Source organism: Grampus griseus (assembly GCF_964374135.1).
Source record: "Grampus griseus genome assembly, chromosome: 3".
NCBI classification, from domain to species: domain Eukaryota; kingdom Metazoa; phylum Chordata; class Mammalia; order Artiodactyla; family Delphinidae; genus Grampus; species Grampus griseus.
The window spans coordinates 110,884,435-110,903,440 of record NC_139019.1 but is presented as its reverse complement, the minus strand read 5'-3'; the positions used below and the strand labels follow the sequence as shown (position 1 = coordinate 110,903,440).

The window sequence follows — 19,006 nt, the reverse complement described above, 5'->3', positions numbered from 1 at the left end:
AGCTGGAACAGAAAAATTTCACTGTCAAATCCTTCCCTACTTCAAATATCCTCCAGAAGAGCCCAAACACCTTTATAATTTTTTGAAAATTTGTTTTTAAAATTAAGATGTAATTGGCCTATAACATTATATTAGTTTCAGGTGTACAACATAATGATTTGATGTTTGTATATATTGTGAAATGATCACTACAATAAGCCCAGTTAACATCCATCACTGTACAGAATTGTTTTTTTCTTGGGATAAGAACTTTTTTTTTTTTTGCGGTACGCGGGCCTCTCACTGTTGTGGCCTCTCCCGTTGCGGAGCACAGGCTCCGGATGTGCAGGCCCAGCGGCCATGGCTCACGGGCCCAGCCGCTCCGCGGCATGTGGGATCCTCCCGGACCCGGGCACGAACCCGTGTCCCTTGCATCGGCAGGCGGACCCTCAACCGCTGTGCCACCAGGGAAGCCCGGGATAAGATCTTTTAAGATCTACTCTCTTTGCAACTTTCAAATAAATAATGCAGTACAATTAATTATGGTCACCATGCTGTACATTACATCCCCATAACTTATTTATTTTATAAGCATTCCTGTCCTTTTAAGGGCTCACCTGATTAGGTCAGGTCCACTGAGGATAATCTCCCATTAAAGTCAACTGTCCACACATCATAACCTAATCACAGGAGTGATATCCCATCATATTCACAGATTCCTCCCACACTCAAGGGCAGGGGATCATATAAAGGCATGGGTCATTGGATATGGTTTCAGAATTCTGCCATATATATTAAAAAAAATAACACGGATTTCAAACGTTTACGAAGTATCAATAGAATAGGAACAACTCTGCATATACATTATCCAGCTTCATCAAATGTAGACTTTTTTTTTTTTTTTTTTTTTGCGGTACGTGGGCCTCACTATTGTGGCCTCTCCCGTTGCGGAGCACAGGCTCCGGACGCGCAGGCTCAGCGGCCATGGCTCACGGGCCCAGCCGCTCCGCGGCCTGTGGGATCTTCCTGGACCGGGGCATGAACCCGTGTCCCCTGCATTGGCAGGCAGATTCTCCACCACTGCGCCACCAGGGAAGCCCTAGATAGTTTTTTCTATTCAATGATAAATATTTTTAGGCAGAATTCCTTTTTATGGACGTTTGGAAGTGACAATTCCCAACAGGTATCAGATTTACTTCCAGCATTTTGTGTAACTGGTCACCCCAAACCTGCTGGCCTCAGTATTTGTTATACTGTCTTCATCAGGTTCATAAGGACCCGCAGCTATTTCAAAGTTCACTTTATTAAATGTGTCCAGAGATTTTTGTCCATAATGGTTGTTGGGTACATCCAGTCAGAAGCCAGTTGCATTTTTGGTATTTTGAAATGTACAAAGGGCCCTCTGAGGGAATATTTTCCTCTCATTTACATATTTTCTGGTTGTTGCATGTCAGAGTATTGTGCAAAATGCCTTGAGTTCATGATATCTCACCAGTAAGAGAATTGAAATAATCTGGTATGGGGCCAAAGGAACAAAGTGGACAAAGAAGAGAGGATTGAAGGTGTGTTTATTACAGGAAAAAGGCCTGATTAAGTCTGAATCTCCCAACATGCAGAAGCTAGAACTGAGAGGCTTATTCGTTAAACTGAGTGAAGGTTTCTGTACTCACAGAGGGAAAGCTCCAGGGGAACTTGGGAAGACTTTGTACCCTGGCTACCCTGGAAGTTTTGCAATAAGTGCACCATTCAGTCTATCTGGGCTTGTGGTGGGCTTAAGGAAATGAATAGATGAATGACCTCTTAGTTTTCTTAACAACACAGAGTTTGTGTTTTTGAGCGGTCACTAGTGCCAGATAAAATGTTAAAGGAAACCAGATTGAGGAGAACACAGGCTTTTCTCTCTTCAAAGAGGCAGCTCAACTGTCTCTGGGGGATAGCAGCAATCCTCTGAGGAAATCATGGAGACCAGAGTGGTGAAGCTGTGGGGTAAAATAAATGTCTTGCTTCATGCCATGCTGATTTTCCTGCAAATCAATCAAATGTAATTTTACGAGCTGAAGCCTATAGACATTAAGAAAATATTCACAGAACACACAGACCAAAGCATTGTGGCTAGGGCCCTAAGGGAACTTCCTGGAAGTTTCTAAATTTGCACTTTCATATTCTGGGGGGTTTAAGTTAACAACATTTAAAAGAAGCTTATTGTAGGAAATGTGGAAGCTGTTTGCACACCTCTTTCCTAGCCCACTTCCCTGCTTTTCCTCCATAATACCTTTACCATTGTATATAGTATGTATTTTACACTATAGTCTCCCTCACAGAAAAATAAATTCCACAAAAGTGTTTTGTTCAGTGCTGTATATTGAAATATGGACAGGTACTAAGTATTTGTTGAAGTAATAAATGATTATGGGGAAATGTTAAAAATAGAACACTTAACCTAAAATACCACCAACCTAAAATCCCACCACCCACTCAACATTTATTTCCTTTGCCTTTTCTCATTTTTGGTTGCATTGGGTCTTTGTTGCTGCGCACGGGCTTTCTCTAGTTGCGGCGAGCAGGGGCTACGCTCTGTTGTGGTGCTCAGGATTCTCATTGCGGTGGCTTCTCTTGTGGAGCACAGGCTCCCTGCGCGTGAGCTTCAGTATTTGTGGCTCATGGGCTCTAGAACGCAGGCTCAGTGGCTGTGGCACAGGGGTTTAGTTGCTCCGCGGCATGCGGGATACTTCCTGGACCAGGGCTCGAACCCGTGTACCCTATATATTGGCAGGCGGATTCTTAACCACTGCGCCAGCAGTGAGGTCCCCCTTTGCCTTTGGGAGGGGGAGGGCAGTTACTTCTCTTTTGGGATCAGTCTATTACACAGATGGATACTCCTTCTAAAAATGTTCTAAAAGTTATTAGCTGATACTAGCCCATCACGTGGGAAGAAGGGGCTCGTTCTGACTCTCTTCACACCTTACACAATACATCCTTAGCTTGCAGCCGAGTTTCTGGTGCTTCCCTTTGCCCCAATTCCCGCTAACACTCTCCCTCATTTCCGGCTCCCAGAACCCAACTCCAGGCTGACACGTCATCACGTTGGGACGTAAACGCCTACGGCCGCGATGCCATACGCAGTGTCTGACGTCATGACGTAGAGCCTAGCAACCGCGCAGGCTCGCAGCCGAGACCGTTATGGCCGCCGCCACCCTGAGGAGGATGAGGAGCGCCCAGCAAGCGAAACTGCGGCCCAGGCCGGCCATCCAGGTCCCCGGAGGGCTGGCGCTGCCGCTGGTCCTGGCGCTTCTGCTTGCGTCCAGTGGTAAATGGGGCGTGGCGGTAGGGAGGTCGCGGGAAGACGGGGAGGGCCCGGGCGCGGGCGCGGAACGCCAAGACGGGCCCGACCAGGGAACGGGCGCTTCCGAGTGTCCGGAGCAGGTGGCGATGTCTAGAGGGGCAGGGTCTCTACAGCCCCTAAGAGGGAGAGTAGGCTGTCTGAAGGGGTCTGTGGAGGTGGGGTCTCCAAGAGGCCTGAGAAGTGGGGTTGAGAGCTGCAGGGACCCAGGCAGCGAGCGTGTAGATGGGCGGGGAGGGAGGAGTGGTGGTGGTGTCTAGAGTCTTGAAAAATGGGTTGCCACAGAGAATGGCGGTGATGCGGTCTCCAAGATCCCTTGGAGGTGTCGATTACAAACAAAAACGCACAACTGTAAGAACTGTGAGTTTATTCAGTGTCTTACTGAAGGCTGTAGCGGGGGGAGCCAGTTTCTCAGTTCTGAGAAATTGTTCGAAGAGGTGAGGCAGGAGCCAGGTTAATGGATGAATTTTTTGCTGGGAAAAAAACATGTAGTCAAACATCAAAAGATTACTGCTCATCATAAAGAACAGACATCTGAAGTTCATAATTTTAGTACTTTGTATGGGAAGACGCAAGAATCTGGGGTTATTGAAATTCTTCCTTAGGTATGCATCTTACCTGTCTAGGACCCGTGTATCCAAAACAGAATACTTCATCCTGTTTTTCTCCATCCTTAGTTCCCCTCAGATCCACTGTAGGTGGGCAACTGCAGTGGCTAATAGCTTGATTCTTGTAGAACTGGAATGGCATGCAACGTTCTTTTTTTTTCTTTACAGAGATGGGAGTTAGGAGGGTCTAGAAGAGAGCACAGAGGGGACAGGTGCTGAGGAGACAGCCGAGAGTAAGAGGTGTGGTGTCTAGAGAGAGTCCCAAGGTCAGGTGCGGGTGCCCAGCGGTTTAGCTGGGCCAAGGGAAGGCGGGGTCTTTCCAGAACGGGTGAGATCAGCGGTAAAGACGAAGGTGGGTAGGGGCACTGACCGGGCCGAGCTGATGGAATAATTTGGAGAGCGAAAGTGAAAGGAAAAGAGCTATCTTTGAGTATTGGTGCATCTGTGAGGACTGGGAGGTTCCGGGGCTTGGTAAAGAGCCAGAATGCTGGGGCGTTGGACTCCTGAGGGTCTTGGGAGGAGAAGAGGAGTTCTGGGACAAGGGAGATTCTTTGTAAACATGGTCCCCCTTCTCTGTGTCCTGGGTTAACCAGACAACCCTGCTTCATTTCAATGGATCTGTAGGATTTAAGTATTTATTTTTTAATTGAGGTATAATTGACATATTAGTTTCAGGTGTATAGCGTAATGATTTGATGTTTGTATACACTGTGATCGCACACTAAGTCTAGTTACCATCCATCACCACACATAGTTAACATTTTTTTCTTATAATGAGAACTTGTCAGATTTACTCTTAGCAACTTTCAGACATGCAGTACAGTATTATTAACTATAGTCACCGTGCTGTGCATTGCATCCCCATGACTTATTTATTTTATAAGTGGAAGTTTGTACCTTTTGATTCCCTTCACCTCCACCCTGCCCCTCTCCCCGCCAACCACCATTCTGTTCTCTGTATTTATGAGTTTAGATTTTTAATTTGTTTTTATTTGTTTTGTTTTGTTTTTTAGATTCCACATGTAAATGAAACCATATATCTGTCTTCCTCTGACTGATGTATTTCACGTAGCATGTAAATGAAATCATATATCTGTCTTTCTCTGACTGACGTATTTTACGTAGCATAATGCCCTCAAGATCCATCCGTGTTGTTGCAAATGGCAAGATTCCATTCTCTTTTGTGGCTGAATGATAATCCACTGTGTGTGCGTACCACAACTTCTTTATCCATTCATTGATCCATGGGCACTTAGGTTGTTTCCATATCTTGGCTATTGTAAATAGTGCTGCACGATTAAGTATTCCTTTTCTTAGAAATGTTACATTGTGAATCAAGATATTGAAGGCTTTATTGAGAAAAGAGGAAACCTGTAGACCATGGCCTGAGACTTAGGGGGAACAAATCCACTAATAAGAATTTATAATGATTAAGCAGTATCTTGTTTAGTAGTCCCTTTTTTATTTCAGGCCAAGACATGATCCTTCTTTTTCTGCCTAAATCTTGTTTGAGTTCAGATGAAAAACAGTATAAATGGGATAGTGTTCATTTATTTGCCAACAGGGGCTGTCTAGCCATACATTCCTGTACTACAGTGCTGTGGTTACTTACTTGGGTTTCCCCAGCAGCCGTGAGGGCAGGGCACCTGGACCACCCTCCCAGAAGTGTTTGTAACTCAGTGGGAAAGGACTGTGGCCCATTTTCCCAAGGCCCTTTCATTGTTAGTAAAATATAATGAGGATTTCTCTGGTTGATGCAGATACTCCTGTTCCTAAAGTTCCTAAGTAGCATGGTTGTTTTGGTCATTTAATCATCTAAGAAAAAACTGACATTTAAGCATTTATATTTCTTGCTGGAGTGCTTAAGATACACAGTTTGGGGAATATGTAGCTGGTAACTATAGTTTCAAAAACAACTTTTTCTCTTAAGAGATGGTTGAAAATTTTCTGATGTGTGGGTAAGCAGGGTGAGTGTGGAGTATTAAGGTGTCCTCTTGTCTTTTTTTATTTGTTAAGGCCCCATAAACATTGCTCCAACTATACTAGGACATTTCAGGGAATGGTTTTCTTTTATTAAGTTTTTGTATATATCAATTTTAAATTCAGATTATTCCCTATTGAAAATAACTTAAATGAAAACTAACATGTATGCTTTTAATAGGGAAGCAGCTCCATTGTAGTACAGTGTAGCATGTGTAAAGCTTTGGGTAATATAAATGTTTTTTGTAAGCGTGCCTTATGGTAAAGTGATTTCAAAGTAATTACTCTTGTAATAAGAAAATTAAAGTCTAGCTAGAATATATTGCATTCCAAACTTCAAGTAAGCATAGGAAGTTAGAAAGTTTCTATATCAGATTTATTTAAACTTGTTCCATATTAGGTTTCTTAAAATTTCAGTGCTTGGGTATATTCTTGGCAATCTGTAAGACTTTTTACAGATGTTTTTGTTTTGGTAAAGTTTAAAGAAGTTAATGTAAGTGTTATTTTGGATCACTGGATGCTCACTGTCTGACCTAGTCTGGCCATGCCATTTCAAAAGTGCCTGCTTTCTACATTGACCATCATATTGCTCCTAGATGTTGCCTAAATTTATTTAATGTGTATTTAATTTTTAAGGCATTGTTTCCCAGAATTCAGTGTGTGAATGAATTCTCAGGGTCTTCTGCATTCTTGTTCGAGAAATATTGATATAGTTTATTTTAAGGCAGTTTTTAAAAAGGTACCAGTAGGAGAGAATTAAATTAAAAAATTTTAATTTTAAAGTGTTAAGTTTTAACTAGAGAGGTGATATCAAATAGGAAAGGGTAGAAATGGAACATATATCAATATGTAAAAGTCTAAAGTTTATATATATATATATATATATATATATATATATATATATATATATATATATAAACTGAAACAAATCCATAAAGTCAGAGTTATCACTTTGTTCTGAATACTCTTTATAGCTGACTGGATCAACCTCTTTCATTTGAAGGAGTGACAGTCCAGGAGGTTGATCTAATTTACATCAAATGTTTCAGATGAAGTCCTAGTTTGTTTTCTTGTATATAACGTCCACTTGTTTTTTGGCTGTGTTTTGTGGCATGTGGGAACTTAGTTCCCCAACTAGGGATCGAACCCTTGACCTCTGCAGTGGAAGCGCCAAGTCTTAACCACTGACTGCTAGGGAAGTCCCAACTTCCAGATTTTTACTCCTTGAACAATATTTATTAATTCTGCTCCTACTTGGTGCTAGGTATTGGAGTTACAGCAACAAATAGGGTGATGTTGGAGATATCCTTAGAAGAGTGGCGGGGTCTTACCTGGCTGAGAACTATGAGAAAGGCTTTTCAGAGGGTGTAGTAGGTGCAAAAACGCTACTTGGGAAGCAGTGTAGGATTTGTGGTGAGAGTTGAGCATTTTCAATAAATATTTATTGAATGTCTGCTATCTGTTAAGTAGGCAGTGGGGATAGAATAGTTAGGAAGATTAGTAGGAGATAACAGCATTGAGATAATGGGGACCAGATCATATAGGATCTTATAGGCTATTATAAAGACTTTGAATTTCACTCTTGAGGGAAATGGAGAGCTACTAGATGGTTTTAAGCAGAGGAGTAACGTCATTTTAACTTAAGTTTTTACAGGATGACTCTGGCTGTTATGTTGAGAGTGGACACTAGGGGTTAAGGGAGAAGCATACAGATCATTTAGAAGGCTACCATAATAATCCAGGGGAGATTGTGGTGGCTTGGACTAGGCAGTAGCAATGGAGGGGTGAAAACTCTTCAAATTCTGCATATATTTTGAAGGCAGAGAAACAGATTGGATGTGGGGTGTTAAAATAATGACTCCAAGGCTTTTGGCTTGAGTAACAGAAAAATGGAGTTGCCATTAACTGAGAGGGAGACTATAGATAGAACAAGTTTTTGTTTTTGTTTCTTTGTTTTTTCTTTTTGGAGTGGGAAGAAAAAATGCATTTCTTTAACCTTTTCATTCTGAAATAATTGTAGATTCACTTGCAGTTGTAGGAAATAAAATACAGAAATTCTGTGTACCCTTTACCCAGTTTTTCCCAGTGATAACATCCTGCAGAACTGTAGTATAATATCACAACCAGGATACTGATATCGATACAATCAAGATACAGAGCATTAACATCACCATAAGGATCTTTCCTGTTGCTCTTTTATAGTTATCCTCACTTTCTTCCTATCCCTACTCCCTCCTGAAATCCTGGCAACCACTAATCTTTTTTATTTCTACAATTTTATCATTTTGTGAATATGATACATGGGATCATATGGTATGTAACTTTTTGGGATTGGCTTTTTTCACCTAGCATAATTCTCAGGAGATTCTTCTAAGTTGTTTCATTTGTCTATAGTTTGTTCCTTTTAATTGCTGAGTAATATTCCATGGTATGGATGTACTACACTTTGTTTAACCTTTCATCCATTGAAGGACATCTGGGTTGTCTCCAGTTTTTGGCTATTATGAATAAGGCTGCTATAAACATTTATGTACAGATTTTTATGTGAACATGTTTTCATTTCTCTGGGATAAATGCCCAGGACTGTAACTGCTGGGTCACATGGTAGTTGCACATTTAGTTTTTTAAGAAACTGCCAAGCTGTTTTCTGGAATGGTCGTCCTATTTTACATTACCAGCAGCAACATATGAGTGATCTTGTTTCTCTGCATCCTTGTCGACATTTGGCATTGTCATTATTTTTTATTTTAGCCATTCTGATAGGTGTGCAGTGATATCTCATTGAGTTTTTTTAAAAAAATTAATTAATTAATTATTGGCTGTGTTGGGTCTTCGTTGCTGTGTGCGGGCTTTCTCTAGTTGGGGTGAGTGGGGGCTACTCTTTGTTGAGGTGCACGGGCTTCTCATTGTCGTGGCTTCTCTTGTTGTGGAACACAGGCTGTAGGTGCACAGGCTTCAGTAGTTGTGGCATGTGGGCTCAGTAGTTGTGGCTTGTGGGCTCTAGAGATCAGGCTCAGTAGTTGTGGCACACGGGCTTAGTTGCTCCACGGCATGTGGGATCTTCCCGGGCCAGGGCTCGAACCCGTGTCCCCTGCACTGGCAGGCGGATTCTGTGACCACAGATTCGTAACCACTGTGCCACTAGGGAAGCCCTCTCACTGAGGTTTTAATTTGCATTTCCCTAATGGTTAACATCTTTTCATGTGCTTATTTGCCATCTGTATGTTCTTTTTGGTGAAACGTCTCTTTATGTCTTTTGCCCATGTTCTAATTGGATTGTTTGCTTTTTCACTTTATATATTCTAGATACTAGGCCTTTGTTGGGTATGGGGCTTACAAATATTTCTCCCACTTTGTAGCTTGCCTTTTCATCCTCACAGGAAGGTCTTTCACTGAAAAAAGTTTTTAAGTTTTGATGGAATTGGGCTTCCCTGGTGGCGCAGTGGTTACGAATCTGCCTGCCAATGCAGGGGACACGGGTTCGAGCCCTGGTCTGGGAAGACCCCACATGCCACGGAGCAGGTAAGCCCATGCGCCACAACTACTGAGCCTGTGCTCTAGAGCCTGCGAGCCACAGCTACTGAGCCTGCGTGCCACAACTACTGAAGCCCGTGTGCCTAGAGCCCGTGCTCCACAACAGGAGACACCACCGCAATGAGAAGCCCGCAATGAGAAGCCCTACTCTACCGCAACGAAGAGTAGCCCCCACTTGCTGCAACTAGAGAAAGCCCATGTGCAGCAACGAAGACCCAAAGCAGCCAAAGATAAATAAATAAAATAAATAAATTAAAAAAAATTTGATGGAATTCAATTTATGAATTTTTCCTTTTATGTATTTTTGGTATCAGGTCAAAGAATTTGTTGTCTAGTCCTAGATTCTGAAGATTTTGTCCTAAATCTTCTTTAAAAAATCTGTGTAGTTTTACATTTAAATTTGTGATACATTTTTAGTTAATTTTTGTAAAAGGTGTGAGACTTAGGCTGAGGTTCGTTTAGCTTGTTAATATGGTGGATTACTTTGATTTTTGAGTATTGAGCCAGTCTTGCATCCATGGAATAAACCTTAGTGATCATGGAGTATCATTCTTTTTATATATTGCAGATTTCTTTGTTTCTTTTTTTTTTTTTGGCTGCACTGTGTGGCTTGTGGGATCTCAGTTACCCATCCACGGATTGAACCTGGGCCACGGCAGCGAAAACCCTAACCACTAGGCCACCAGAGAACTTTATATTAAAGTTGATTTCTTTTTAAAAAATATTTATTCATTTATTTATTTTCGGCTGTGTTGGGTCTTTGTCGTTGCACGTGGGCTTTCTCTAGTTGCGGTGCGTGGGCTTCTCGTTGTGGTGGCTTCTCTTGTTGCGGAGCACGGGCTCTAGGCACGCGGGCTCAGTATTTGTGGCACACGGGCTTAGTTGCTCCGCGGCATGTGGGGTCTTCCTGGGCCAGGGCTCCAACCCATGTCCCCCGCATTGGTAGGTGGATTCTCAACCACTGCGCCACCAGGGAAGTCCTAAAGTTGATTTCTATTTGCTAATATTTTGTTAAGGATTTTTGCATTTCTGTTCATGAAAGATATCAGTCTGTAATTTTCTTTTTCTGTAGTGGCTTTGGTTTTGGTATCAGGATAATAATATTAGCTTCATAAAATGAATTGTGAAGTGTTCCCTCCTCTGCAAGTCTCTAGAAGAGATTGTGTAGAATTGGTGTTAATTCTTCATTAAACATTTGGTAGAATTCTCCAGTGAAACCATCTGGGCCAGGAGATTTGATTTTGGGGAGTTTTAAAATTAAAAATTCAGTTTCCTTGATAGTTAAAGGGCTATTCAAATTATGTATTTTGTATGGGGTAAATTGTGGTACTTTGTGTTGTTAAGACTCTGGTCTGAAACTTTCTCTTTTAGTTGGCTTTTTATGACATTGCTCTGGCAGGGGAGGTGGGGATTGGTGCACATTACTGGCAGGTAGAGCTAGAAATCTAGGGTCTCCACTTGATCTGTGTTGGCACCTGAAGGGTGGTGGTGGTCCTGTTAGTTCTGGGCAGGGGTGGGAGTTTTGGCTCCCCTCATGGTCTGCACTGACATATTGTTGGGGGTGGCCTCATTACTGCTAGACCATGGTTAAAGTCTTGACTGTTCACTAGGCCTCCTCTGACATCATCCTATTGTGGAGGGGAAGGGGCACCTCATTACAGCTTGGTGAGGGTGGAAATCTAGGCTCCCCACTCGGTCTTTGCTGGTGTAGGTGTGAGTGGAGCCACAGTTTTTTCTATATTGTTTGCTTGGAGTAGAGCAGTCACTGTCTAAAAGTTTTCTTTCTTGCTAGGCTGCCTCTCTCCTGATCTCCTGGCAAAAGAGAGCAGGCTTTTTGGGTGGCCCTTTTTGTCCACACCCGTGGTGTTTCCAGGTTGCTGGGCTCTTCAGCTCAAGTCTGGAATATGTGAGGTAAAAAGAAAATCCAGAAAAGTCACCACTGGGTTGTTTCTCATGTCCTCAGGTCTCTAACCACTCTGCCTTATTCTTTCCACCTTTCAGAGTCATCTTATGTTATTTTATGTGTAATATGCAGGGTTTTAATTTGTTTTTAGTGGGAAGAATAGGGAAAAATACATCTACTCCATCTTCCTGGAAGCCGAAGTCAGAATTCATTTTGAACATGTTAATTTGAATGACAGACGTCTAAGAGGAGATATCAGGTAGGCAGCTGGACTTATGAGCCTAGAGTTCTGGTAGTACATGGAAGTTCTCTTTTGATGGCTTCATTTTTCTCAGAGAAATTAGGAAGTGATGTTAGCCTTTAAAAATGAGGACAACAGAGAAGGTGTTAGAAGTTTGAGGACAGAGGAAATGTGAATGGTCTGCTAAGGGAGTAGAAGGGTGAACGGACTAGGAAAATACAGTATAATTGCTGACAGCATTACATGTATATCTCAATTTTGGGCATTGAATTTAAAATGAAATAAAAAAATGAAAAAGTTAAAATGAAATAAATTGAAGCAAAAAATGAAATATTCATCAGATAACAATTGCCTTGCCAGATAGTAACAACTTAAGCAGCGTAAGAGACCTACTGCATTACATAGCCTGCCACTGTAAGAAAAAGAAAAGAAAGAATAGAGAGGGGTTTGACTTTAGGTCACAGTGGCAAAGTTCACACAGAGCTTGTACCCTCTGTTTTCATTTCCAGAGGTTTGACTTCAGGACCCAGACTCTACCCCAACCCCAGAACAGAAAGACAGGTGGCTGATCCTAGCTTAGTGGAAAATTTAGGTATATGTGCTTGTAGCTTGGTGGAGATAAATTTGAAGATTTCAGTTTAATGTTCTTTATTTACTTATTTTAGCTCTATCACAGGCTGATTCGCCGAGCCAGACTGTACTGAAGTCACATGTTTCTACTCCAAATATGGATGCTTTAACAAATGAAACCAAACCTTCTGTTTCCCAAATCAACATCACTCTCCCTCACACAACTAGTACAGAAAAAAGTGGAGTGGCATCTCTGTCCCCTCATCCCTCGCCTACTACTTCTCTGTCCCAAGAGGAAGCTGATAACAATGAAGATCCTAGCATAGAGGAGGAGGATCTTCTCACACTGAATAGTTCTCCGTCCACTGCCAAAGACACTCTGGACAATGGAGATTATGGAGAACCAGACTACGACTGGACCACCAGCCCCCGGGACGATGAGTCCAATGAGGCCTTGGAAGAAAACAGGAGCTATATGGAAATTGAACAGTCAGTGAGATCTTTTAAGACCCCACCCTCAAATATAGAAGAGGAAGATAGCCATTTCTTTTTCCATCTTATTATTTTTGCTTTTTGTGTTGCTGTTGTTTATATTACATATCACAACAAAAGGAAGGTAAGTTTGGGATTTTTCACCCCCTCTAGTTGCCCTCTATAATCTCAGTCATATTTCTTATTAATACTTCTGCTGATTCAGAGTTTTTTCTTTTTTGGTCAGGTTTCTGTTGATGGTAAAATATCAAGATGTCTCATATCAGTTTATAAATTTGTGGTGTATTTTAACAAATGAAAGACAGAATGCTTTACTACATGTGCTTCTGAAAAAAGAAGCCAAAATATTTTTATTGAGCAAAACCAAAGCCCAGTGATTTTTTTAAAAAAATGTTTTGTATCTTAACTTAGCATTGCTACTTCACTGGGAGTGCTTGTGAAGAGAGATTGTTAATTTAAGACTTCTAATTTATTAAGCACTGAACTTTATGATATTTTGATAACTTTTTTCCCTGGTTGTTAAAGTATTACATGTCTTTTTTAGGGACACAGAAAAGTGTAGAAAAGAAAATATAAGCTACTACCCAAAGCTGAGCATTATTAACATTTTGGTATATTTCTGGTCTGTAAATGTGTGTATAGTTCAGACATATATGTGTATGTTAATTTTTAAATGAATTTGATTATTTCATATAGAGTTTTGTATCTTCCCTTTTACCTAACAAATCATGAGCATTTTTCATATCATTAATATTCTTTAAAAACATGATTTAATAGCTACATAATTTATTTGGCTATTTTCCTGCTGAGTATTTAGATGGTTTTCAGTTTTTGGTTCAGAAATAATATTGTGATGAACACTGCTGTACTGGAGTTGGTGTGTTGGACTACGTGAGGCAGAGGAGGCATAAATAGGACTGAATGGATAATTTAGTGTGAAGGTTCATCTGGGCACTGTGTAGTCCCAGAGCTAAATAGTTAAGCTTTTTAAACATTTAAAGGGAGATCAAGCACAATGTGCTTTTTCTTTTTTTTTGCGGTACGCAGGCCTCTCACTGTTGCCTCTCCTGCTGCAGATGGAGCACAGGCTCCGGACGCGCAGGCTCAGTGGCCATGGCTCACGGGCCTAGCCGCTCCGCGGCATGTGGGATCTTCCCGGACCGGGGCACAAACCTGTGTCCCCTGCATCGGCAGGCGGACTCTCAACCACTGTGCCACCAGGGAAGCCCCACAATGTCCTTTTTAATACTTATTGGCCAGGAATTCTCAGTCTTGACTTTGTTGTAACTTGCTTTGTTATTCCTGGCAGCCACCTTCCCCTTTGGGACCTTGATTTTCTCACTTGCGAAATGATAGAACTGGACCAGAGAATTTCACAATGCCTTCCAGCTTTGAGAATCAGTGATTCTAATATTTTACTTGTTGTTTTGACTCAGAAAACAAGCAAACAAACCCTTTGGTTATTTGTGGTTTAGTGGTCTGTCACTAGCTCTGTAAATATTTGTAGGTGGACAAAATTTTGAATGCCAGTGATATTTTATTCCAGTGTTTAGTGTTGGACCATCTCTATTATAAATACCTAAGGGACTTGTTAAACAGGTAGGTTCCTCGACTCCACTGCAATCTACTAACTCATCTCTGAAGAGAGACGCCAGGAATCAGTCTTTAATAGGCATTCCTATGTACATTAAAAATTAAAAAGCACTGTCTCACCTTGTTTACAAGATGGAAAACAAAATAGCCCTTTTGTTGTTGACATTTTACTTTTGTATTTGGGAACCTAGGAGAGAGATACTTCACTTGTTATAAAAAACTTTTAGCATGTCCTCTATTTTCTTTTTTGCATATCTGATTTATTTTGTTTTATTCCAGATTTTCCTTCTGGTTCAAAGCAGGAAATGGCGTGATGGTCTTTGTTCGAAAACAGTGGAATATCATCGTCTAGACCAGAATGTTAATGAGGCAATGCCTTCTCTGAGGATTACCAATGATTATATATTTTAAAGCACTGTGATTTGTGTTAGCTTATTACATAATTTTATTTGCTTGACTTTTTATATGATATTGTGCAGATGTTCGCCATTGGCAGTTAGTACTTAAATGAGAGGTGGGCCTCTCTTTATTTTGCCTTGGTGCTTTGGAAGTTAAGTTTCATGAACAAGGAGTATATAATTTTTTTATCTACATTTTTAGAGTTGAATTCAATCAGGTGTCCAAAATGTGGAGCTAAGCATTACCTGTTTTTATTGTTTTAGATTTCTTTATTGTTCTTTTTCTGGAAGTGTTAGTAATGCTACTTTTAAAAGATCCCAAACTTACAATTAAATTCTAACACATCTGATACTGCTGACTCAGATTCTCTTTCTGCCATCCAAATACTGTTTCTTAAGCACACATTTCTTTGTGCTGTCAAACTGTATCTATGTAGGTAAGGATGTATGTAATAATGCTTTATATATAAGTAACATTTTTTTCTTCCAGGAAAATTGCTTTGGATATTTTTGGATAATTTATACATAATTTATTATTGCTCATTCTGACCACAATTTTAAGTAACACATTAATAAATTTGTCTAGAAATTCTGCAGTAGAGACTCTGCAGTTTGCAGTGGACATAAATAAAATGTTATAGAGAGCATTTTTTTGGTTTGAATTACTGAATTAAATTTAGAGGTAGAAATTGTCATAAAATTTTAAATACGTGAATAATTGCTTTTACTTAGCAACTGATTGTAGCAAGGGTTTCTCCAAGCTTTCAAGCTAGGGGCAGAGTTTAAAATTATACCATATTTGTTCACTTGTTTTTTTTTTATAGTAAGTTTGAATAAATTTTCGGGGCCATGTCACTTAAATAATATTGTATCTAAGTCTTTCAAATTAAAATTATACCTGAATGAAGTTGTTTGTATACATGAAGGATATATGTGTATGCTGACTCTTTCTCCCCCTGTATTTGTTTTGTTTTCTTGTTCTTTTTTAATAGAAACTGGAAATGATTTGCTGTATTTAATTTTAGCCTGTCTTTCTATCATAAGGAGTTGATCAATATGTAAATATGTGATTTGAAACCTGGTTGACTTCTTACAAGTGTCACGACAACTTTTTAGAAAACATAACCCCTAATATATGTTAAACACCACTCACAAAGCCCAGATGAGCCAGTGGGCATGCGGTTTGTGTAGAGGTGGAAGAGGCAGGGCAGTCCATTGTTGCTCTTGGGTGGACAATTTACTGTTATAATAAGGAAGGGAAGCAGAGTGGAAATACACCTGAACTGTTTTATTGCAGTAATTTTTTTCATATCTGAAATTGTATTTAATATTTTGAATAAGATTTTAAAAATAAATGGCAAAGGTATAAATCCATGATTTTATAAGTGTGTTTCATTTTAATGCTGGCATGGGGTCCTTCATTTGGGTGGTGATAGATGGGTAGTGCTGTGTCTGGGAGGAAGGTAAGCTGATTAGCTTGCTTTCATTCCTTTTAGCAATAGGACTGTGCTTCTATGAATTCCACGTACATTTCTAGATCTTACTTTAGGTCTAGTTTACTGTTATGTACTGAAGTTTATTGAAAACTGTAGCAAAGTAGGGTTGCAAAGAAAGGTAAAGCAGCTAAATCAATGTGCACTTGTAGCATCCTAGCTTCCCTGTTGTCTCCCTGTTGAAGGCCCCCCGATCCTGGAGGATCATCCCGCTTAGTGGATCTGGGGTTCTTGGGTGCTTCCGGATGGCACAGTCTTTGCTACCCATGTCCCAGTGCTGCAGTCAAGTAGCCTCTGACTTGGAGCATCAGACTGTACATTGATTTAAAATGCTGCCAGTGTCTTACAGAGGCACCCAAGCCACTGGTCTATAAATGTGTATATAATTCACACATATGTGTATGTTAACAATTTTTAGATGAATTTGACCTCTATAGCGTTTTGTATCTTGCTTTTTACCTAACAGATCCTATCATTAATATTCTTTAAAAACATTTAATAGCTACATAATTTATTTAGCTATTTTCCTCTTGAATGTTTAGATGGTTTCCAATTTTTGGTTCAGAAATAATATTGTGGTGAACATTTCTGTACTGGAATTGGTTTGTTGGGTTAAATGAGGCAAAGGCGTAAATAGGATTGAATGGCACAGATAAGACCCACATTTGAGTCTTACAGCACTAATATATCCTACTTACATGTGGTATTGTCTGCTGCCTTCTTTCAGTGTCAGTTTCTGGAGAGACCAGGAGCACTGCACCAAATGTTGGTACTAACGGCAAAATAGAAAACACTTTAGTTCCTCTTTCTGTATCTTATCTGAAAAAGAATGTGTTGAAAGTTGTGAGGCAGACAGAAACAGACATTTAGAATTTGTGCAGGCAGGCATGTCTTGACTGGGGTTTTGATTTTAGATGTGAACTCAAGAGGGTGAGTGCAAGCTCTTTGGTAGAATGTGTGCAGGAGGGGGCCCTTGCTATGGTTTGCTCCACAGAGTGTGAGCTTGAAGACTGAGACTGGCCCTTACTCAACTCTAGCCCCTTACTCAGCACTGCCTGACACCTGCTAGGCCCCTTGAAATCATTCGATGACATACTTGCGAAATTAGATGAGAAAACAGGCCCTGCACTGGCTCATGTAGTCAGCATACAGTCTAATACTACTAACATCTGGGACCTAGCACTGCAGGCAGTGGGGGAGAACCAAGATGTAGTGTGTGAGCTTTATCTGAATATCCACATTCCTACATGAGGCTAAAGCCCACATTAATTGTGTGAGATATCACCTCTTCATTCAAATCCCAGGTTCTGATCAAAGCAGCTGCTGCCCGTGAAGGTGAAGGGGATGGAGAAGGTTACTGCAGGCACAGCTGCCAGTGTTCTGGTTCTCTCTTTACCTCTCTAGCTGACTTTGCATTTTGTCTTTCGCCTTTTGCCCTCTCTCAGTCCTATCTGGTGGTGCAACAGTTTGCCTCCTTTTCAGCAGTAAGCTGAAAACGGTGTGGGAACTTCCCAGCAGAAATTCAAGAGGTTAAAAGTATCTTGTGAGGGCCAGACGTCTTCCAAGGGAGCTGAAAAGGGGGCTGTCCTGAGGTTTGAGGTCAGTCTGTAGCTAGATTCTGTTCACCTGTCGTTTTACTTACTTGACATTTACTTACTTGAGGGGAAGTTGCTAGGATAGATTGTGGAAATGGAGCTGGGGCCATTTCCGACTCCCCTCTCAAGAGCCCTGTGTGGTGGTGTCCTGCTGTCTAGGCTGCTGAAGTGACTCCAGGGAGCCTGATTTTGGACCCATAAGCAGCAGCTTTTACCCACCTCTCTTCCAGCTCCCTCTTATGGAGTCCCAGACCCCTCTGCCACTATTGATGAGGTTTCAGATTTAAAAGCCCCTGCTCCTTAGGAAGCCTTTCTCTACCTAACATACTAATATTTCTGCTCTGAAACCCTATGGATCTTTCTCTCAAAACCCCAAAACTCCCTCATTTCTCTGCTGGGAAACCTAGAGATGCCGTGTTCTGGGAATCCTTTACTTCCTGCATGCCCTTCTAATAGGGCCCTTTGTGCTTCTCTCCCAGGCTACCCTTCGGAATGTAGATTGGACAGCACTCCCGGGACCCTTCCAAAGGAGGCAGTGCCTTGCAGTGGGTTAGAGCTCTGGTGGGCCCTGTGTCAGACAGTTCTGGGTTGGATTCTCACTCTAGGCCTGACCTCTAGACTCAGAGTCCCTCACATGCCATTTTGCAGCCTCCAGGGAGAGACCAAACACATTTCCTGATCCCCTGGGAGTGAGGAAGGGTCCGGGATCTCCAGGGCTAACTTGAACGTCCCTGGGCTTTGCTGAGTCTAAGGATGTCCTGGCCCACGTTGCACCTACCTGCTCTTCTAGGAAGACAGACCTGGGGAGAAATGGAGGGGAAGGAGGAGTGTGGGATGAGGTCAAGGCTGGATGACTTTGGTCTGAGCTTTGTGTTTGTATTAGCCTCCTACCTTATAAAATGGGCAACTGGTTAGCTTCCGGGTTTGTCAAGAAGAAAAAATGGATTTATGTTTGTGAAAGGACTTTGTGTACGGGGAGGAGTTTCCAGCACATCACTGACGACAGAAGAGCCAGCTTGAACCTTGGGCCCACCAAGGAGTGAGAGACCGAAGGAGCTGCTAGAAGCTGCCCACAGTCCTGGGACTGCCTGCCCAGCTCCCCTGGGGCTGGCTGGAACCATGCAGCTTGTCAGAGCTGGGTTTATACCCTGTCATCTAGGCTTGTACAACCTGCTAGGGAACAGATGGGGCTTCCTTGGAGCCTCCCAACCCCATTCCCTCTTCCCATCCTCATCCTTTCCCTGAAGCAAGGCTAAAGCGTCCTTCCCATCATGCCCTGG

The 19,006-nt window shown here is 41.5% G+C and overlaps 1 protein-coding gene across 1 annotated transcript; it reads left to right on the top strand.

Annotated features, from left to right (window-relative positions):
• Positions 1–3,138: 3,138 nt before the first annotated feature.
• Positions 3,139–16,006, top strand: LOC309821240 (keratinocyte-associated transmembrane protein 2). The gene is made up of 3 exons (XM_082652429.1): positions 3,139–3,286; positions 12,251–12,771; positions 14,520–16,006. Exons 1-3 carry the CDS (start codon positions 3,160–3,162, stop codon positions 14,649–14,651), a joined length of 780 nt encoding a protein of 259 aa, XP_082508555.1. The 5' UTR covers positions 3,139–3,159; the 3' UTR covers positions 14,652–16,006.
• The last annotated feature ends 3,000 nt before the right edge of the window (positions 16,007–19,006 follow it).

What these genes read in the sequence shown, in the direction of transcription:
- LOC309821240 (XM_082652429.1), top strand. Translation starts at nt 3,160, where the DNA reads ATGGCCGCCGCCACCCTGAGGAGGATGAGGAGCGCCCAGCAAGCGAAA. An exon ending in GCTTCTGCTTGCGTCCAGTG is followed by an intron (nt 3,287 to 12,250) that starts GTAAATGGGGCG and finishes TACTTATTTTAG; the next exon opens with CTCTATCACAGGCTGATTCG. An exon ending in CATATCACAACAAAAGGAAG is followed by an intron (nt 12,772 to 14,519) that starts GTAAGTTTGGGA and finishes GTTTTATTCCAG; the next exon opens with ATTTTCCTTCTGGTTCAAAG.